This window comes from Apteryx rowi, unplaced genomic scaffold (assembly GCF_003343035.1).
Source record: "Apteryx rowi isolate R43461 unplaced genomic scaffold, aptRow1 scaffold_22, whole genome shotgun sequence".
In the NCBI taxonomy this organism is placed as follows: domain Eukaryota; kingdom Metazoa; phylum Chordata; class Aves; order Apterygiformes; family Apterygidae; genus Apteryx; species Apteryx rowi.
Genome location: NW_020448530.1, coordinates 1,213,470 through 1,219,469, shown reverse-complemented (window position 1 = coordinate 1,219,469; position 6,000 = coordinate 1,213,470). Strand labels below are relative to the sequence as shown.

Genomic DNA, 6,000 nt, shown 5'->3' with positions numbered 1-6,000 from the left:
GCCAAACCCCGGCACCCACGCGGGTCCCGTGCTGGCAGCGCCGCTTTGGAAATCTCCCGGAAAGAGGCTAAACTAAAGCCAACGGGGGATAAACCGTGGGGGCGCCTGTCGCGCAGATTAGCTGTTACCATTATTGATTATTTACTCGCGAACGCGGCCCGGCTGGTGCATCCCCCTCTCGCAGCAAATTACTCGCCGCCCCGGGGTAAAAATCAAGCTGGCAGAACTCACCGAATAGACTAAACAAATGCCAAGAAGAAAAAAAAACCTGCCTGAATAGCTACGTTTTATATCCAGAAAGAAACATTGTTGCTATTGATGGTATTATTTATTAGCCGTCTTAGCTGTCCCAGCATGAAGGCCTCCTTCCCATCCAGTGTGACACGTACCAGGAGAACCCCTAACACCCCCTAAACCCAAGCCCCAAAGTAGTCGGAAAATCCATCTTATCTATTTTCCTAAGATTATGAATCATAGCCTCTCTTCTTAGTACTTAAATGTTTTTACTCAGCAGTTCTTGACGGCATTATATCTCAATATACAAAATCAGTGTGAAAACAAGACTAAACACACAAAACCCCCAAACCAGAAACAAAGTGGCTGCCAGTACTGTTTTTATATTTTACATATTTTTATCATCATTTTTATTATTAAACTTCATTCATTTGAGACATCCCAGATGGACTACTCCTCTTAACAGGCAATAACTTCAGCCTCATTGACTTCAAAGATGGTGTTGACTGAGTCAAACCTTCAGGACTTGACCTACATGGACACGATTTGCTTCTTCATCCAGGCTATATTCATGCCATGGATTCTGATAAAATTGCTCCAATTTACATCAGTATGAGAGACCAACCACATGCTATACCTCTAAGGATCATGTATAAAACACATCTTTGTAACGCTTGCCTAGTCACTTCACCATGAAGAAGGCAAAGYCCTTGTCCCAAAGACATCACCATCTAATATCTGGCCTGAAAATCATGTCTATTAACATGATCCTCTGTTCTCATGCCAAATCCCATTGCAATCAAAAGCAGCTTCAATTTTGACTGGGAAATGGGAGAGAAACAAAGTTATGGGGGGCCACCAGCCTGTCCCAGTAGCATTTCCTACAGGTTAGTCAGACCCCACGTAAGAGTTCCTGCTAACTCATCTTGGTTTTCTGGGTCGAGCACTCTGGGTGGAGACCAAGGACTAATTCCCAGCTCCGTCACTGCTTTTCTGCCRCAGCCTGCCTACAGAGACAACTCCACTGAGCTGAGCTGCCTGGGCATGAATGAGCTCCCGGCTGGAGAATGGGACCCTCTTCTGACCCACACTGTGTCCACACGAATGCAGCATGCCCAGCAGCCAGCTCAGGTTTGACACARCAGAAAAAAATCCTGGGATGGATCTCATCCTTCTATGCTCACTTACTACTGAAAAATCACACGTGTGATTTTTTTTCACATGTCCCTGAGGACTTTTGGGGCTCCCAACAGCTCTTGATCTATGATCAACTCTCCTCACAAAACACTTGTGAAGCAGCAAAATGCAAACACCTCCTGCACCCCTTCGTTAGTGGGAAGTTTTGAGAGCTGGAGGGTTACAGGGTGACACACAGGATTTTCAAAAGCATCCAGGTGCCTCAATGACTACAGAGTCCCATTAGGCCTCTTTAGGCATCCAGAAGCTTTTTAAGAATCTGACTCCAAGAGATGCTGCACAGGGATGATGCAGAGGGTCAGGGAATGAAACCCACAACTTCCACACACCAGGCTAAAATAACCAGAGGACAGCCCCTACTGACTCCAAAACATCTGCACAATTATTCTCTTTAGTCAGGAGTTTGGGAGTCCCTGAAAGACASTCAGAAACCCAGCTGAAGACTTCATCCATCTCATTCACAATACAGCAGTGGAGGAATAAGTGTAGAATGTTGATACAACAAAATAATTAATATTCCTGAAACAGCTCCTAGTTTATCAGAAACAAAATCTCATGCTATTTTCCTGACACTTTTACCTAAATAAGGAAACATGCAGAGCTGTGTTTTTCTGGGCTGGCTGTAATTTGCAGGATGATTGAGTAGTCTGAAACTCAACAGCTCCAGTTTGCTCCTGCACCCCACAGTCCAGAGACAGGTCTGTGGGAAAACCACTTTCCCAAGCTGACAAACAGAAATGAATGCTAAGCAAAGCAGTACGTGCCTCTGCATGGCTTGAGGAGCAGACTAACAGTCAATTTGTATCCCAGTTGTCCCCTAAGCCCTGTTTTCAGACCATGGCTTTCCAGACTTTGTCTAGCTGTGATGGTCTAGTGAGTGTGCATCCCCATAACAATGTTCCTCATGGCTCTGAAATACATATTTTCTCCAGTCTGCCTACCTCTTTTCTCCCAGAAGCTGTTCACCTCCATCCATGGAGCCAGAACTCCATTTTACCCTCTTTTCTCACCTCTATCTTGGCTGTTTCACCTCTTCTTTTCCTCTCCCATGCTCACACTAGCGTTGCAGATCATTTGGGAGATGCCATGTCCATGCTGTGATTCCCACCCAGCTTCAGCAACATGGATCCTCTTAAGCTGCAGGAGAAGCATCCATATAACAGGCCCAAATGAGGGTTGCCCTGGGAGCTGGGGACATCAGAGCTCCCATCATGTGCCACCATGGGCATAGGTCCCCAGGGACACACCGTAAAAGCTGAAGGTGTGCGGGAACATCCTGCTCATCATGGCCACTAGAGCACGGGAAGGGAAAGGAATGGCATCTCCAGGACTGCACTCCTTCCCTCCATCCACCACCCATCTGCTCTGCCCTGCTTGGGCTGCTCGTGAGACCAGCACACAGGGCTGGACCAAGGTATCACCTTGTCTAGGCAATAGACTGCCACAGATGCATAGCAGCAGATGCTGGAGATCACCCCAAAATGCTAAACCTTCTGTGTGGCAGCTCTTGCTGGGGAAGCAAAGGCACAGGCAGAGCCTCGCTCAGCTCAGGAAGGATGCGCCAGGCTCACAGGCACAGGAAGGGGTTTTGTCAGAGCAAGTGTGCTGATCCATTTGGGTCTGTAGCTGAGGCTAAAACAGTGTTTTTCAGAGAAAGCATCTTATGAGAGCTAAAACACCATGTCCCCTATCTGTGAGTAGTTTAGACCTAGCTATAACTTAGCTAGTAATCAGAGGTATGTGTAGATGAAGAGATGGACCAGAATTACATGGTYTGGAAATCTGTTTTTTCTTAACAAAAAATGACACTTTTCCACACACACACTCTTATTCCTGCAGACTATGCTTTATCCTCAGTAGTGTTGCAAAGAAATGAAACAGTCCATCACATGCATAAGATTAACTTTTATCCAAGAAGCATGAACACCATTGTTAGGGTGGAGGGGAAAAGGGGCCCAAACAGCAGTACAAGCTCGTGACCACAAATGTCCTGTCCCAGCACGACTCACACTTCAGCCCCAATGAGTCTGAAGTCAATGAGTGCTGGCATAGCCCAGTGCCTTTGAAACGAGGCTGCCTGCTGAGATATTCCCAGGCCAAATCCTGGGAACTTAGATGGCTATCTGGAAGCATCTGCACATGGAAAAGATGGCCTCGTTCATTTGGGTAACTCTCCCAGCTCTTGCCTGGGTTGTCCTGCCAACCAAACCTCTGATCCTGTGCAAGATGCTTGGAGGACGAGTGCCAGAAGAAGTACTGTCCCCTCCTGCACCGTTTCCCTTGCATCTGAGTTTTCATGTTTTTTTGCAGGAGTGGGGATCTGCTTCATCCCTTCAGTATGGATGTTGCTGCAGACTCCAGGCAGTATTGCAAGGTCTGGTTCAAAGACAGGAAAATCTGAAAAGAACAGTCAAATTTTGAAAGGGAAACATTGCTCTAGGGTGCTTTGAAGTCAGAGTGAAATAGGGGGTGTCTACCTAAAGCTGTCCTGATGGAAGAGCTTACACCCCACCAGATCTCTCACCTCAGAGGCCCGGCACTACCTTGTGACCCTGATGGTGGCTACTGTCTCCTCAGATCTCCTGACCCATCTGCAGTCTGAGCCTCCATCATCCACATAAGCAATAGAGCCTGGCTCAAACAACTTCAGCAGGATGCCTTGGCTAGCCCACCTTCTTCTGACCCCCAGGCACTTCTCACCCTTGTGAAGYGTCTGAATGCCTGTGCAAGTCAGAGGAGGAAAGAACCAGCCGGTACACTCTATTAGCCCAAATATTTCCTTGTAGTCTCTCTRTTTTGGTCTGAAGTTTCTTATGAGAGAGTTCCCACACTTTCCCTTGAGGACCTGTTGCACACACTAGCCAGTCTCACCGTGCCTGAAMCATGCTTTGATTCCTCCTAGATGCTAAAGTTGCACATGACAGCATCTGCAGGACATGCTTTCCACCATCTCCAATAGGCTGGGAGATCTCGTCTCCCTTGGCCAGGTTAGACGCACTGTGTTGGCTCTCCCCGGTGATACGGACACGTGACAAACCTGAGTGCAAAGTCGACAGCTCTTGGGGAACACCAGCTAGCCCAGACCAGGAGACCCCGTCTTCTGGGGTAGGGGCATGCAGGARGATCCCTCACACTGGCTTTCTAGGAGCGGCCAAATGACATTCAAGGCCGCAGTGGCTAGGACACTCTGCTCAGTGGCCTTAGAAGATCTCCAAGAGGGCTTACAGCTTCAAGGTGAAARTAGCAGAGGACAACTCCTCTCTCCAAGTTAAGCTGAACTTGCCTCTTGGAGGTAAAGCTCACATGTGCAGGAGAGCCAGCGTGTCCTGGGGGCAGGCCAGGGAAATACAGACCGTTATTCCCTGGGTCACAGCTTCATACGGCCTTCCCTGCTTCAGACACACAGCAGCAGCACGTGCGTACAGAAAAATCTTAGCAAAATCAACACTACAATCCATGCGCAATTCTCCTTCCTTGCAGGTAAAATGCAACAAGGACGCACGAYGCAAAGATTTTAGATCAAGCAATACAGATGGAGGAACACAGAGAGGGTTTTGGGCACACAAGTCCGAAATCTGAAAACCTCTGCTTTTTCTCTGACTTACATCAGTTGATCTAACAAAAGATATTACCTCTCCCTACAAACTTTGCTTCCCTTACGCTTAGTGACTACAACACCACTGCTGCCAGAGCAAGAAAAAAACCACATCTGACAGACTCAGCACACCATTTCCACATTCCCAGAAGGTGGGCTCATATATTAGGATGAAGAATATGGTACGAAAAGCTTATGGCAGATCAGGTTGTAATTTTTTCCAGAAGAGCTATATTCCTTCTGCTTTCTTTAAATGGATCTCATTCTTCTTTCTTACATCCCTTTGCATCACCTTATGCAAATCGCTCATCCTCTGTACTTTTTCTACCCTCAAATGTTTGCAGGCAGTTTCCTTAGTCGGCATTGGTCAAACTACAAGTAGTTAAACTTTCTGAGTGTTCTCCATAAACRCATCTTTCCTCAGGCCCCTTATCCTTTATATCACTCAACGCTAGCTTCTTGGAGTCAGTCTGACACTGATGTATGAAGGATTTGATTTTGCTTTCCTTTTGCATCTGGCTAATACAAGAGTAATCCCGCTGGAGCCATCAGAATTGTTGAAAGTGAGAAAAAAACCTGATCAAGACAATGGTCTCATCTGTGAGACGGCTGCTCCGTCAAGGTAGTCTGAGCTGAAGGCTCTGCATGGGCATCCCCAAATCTCAGTATCTCATTTGGGGAGGCGGCTGCAGTCTTGAAGACCTAAATCGCTGCTCACCACTCGCTCACACCCTCCTTCCATGCAAGGAAGTTTGTCTGTGCATGTTGATGCCAGGTTCGGGTCTTCCAGATGTACCAAACATGAAAGGAGAGACAGGAAAAACAACCATTAAACAAAGAAAGCCCAAGATGAACAGACAGGGTGGAAAACAGAAATGGCAATTATTAATTGCTGCACGGACGTGAGGAATGTTAAGGGAAACTGTTTGGGGATTTATGTTCAAGAAAATAAGACAACCTTCCAAACTATTTCC

General features: G+C 46.9%; 1 protein-coding gene across 1 annotated transcript in view; it reads right to left on the bottom strand.

Annotated features, from left to right (window-relative positions):
• FGFRL1 (fibroblast growth factor receptor like 1) overlaps positions 1–6,000 on the bottom strand; it is a 182,745-nt gene that overhangs the window by 173,503 nt on the left and 3,242 nt on the right. The window contains exon 2 of the mRNA XM_026064549.1: positions 4,019–4,152. Coding sequence (XP_025920334.1) covers positions 4,019–4,152 — 134 coding nt within the window. The remainder of the gene's footprint in view (positions 1–4,018; positions 4,153–6,000) is intronic.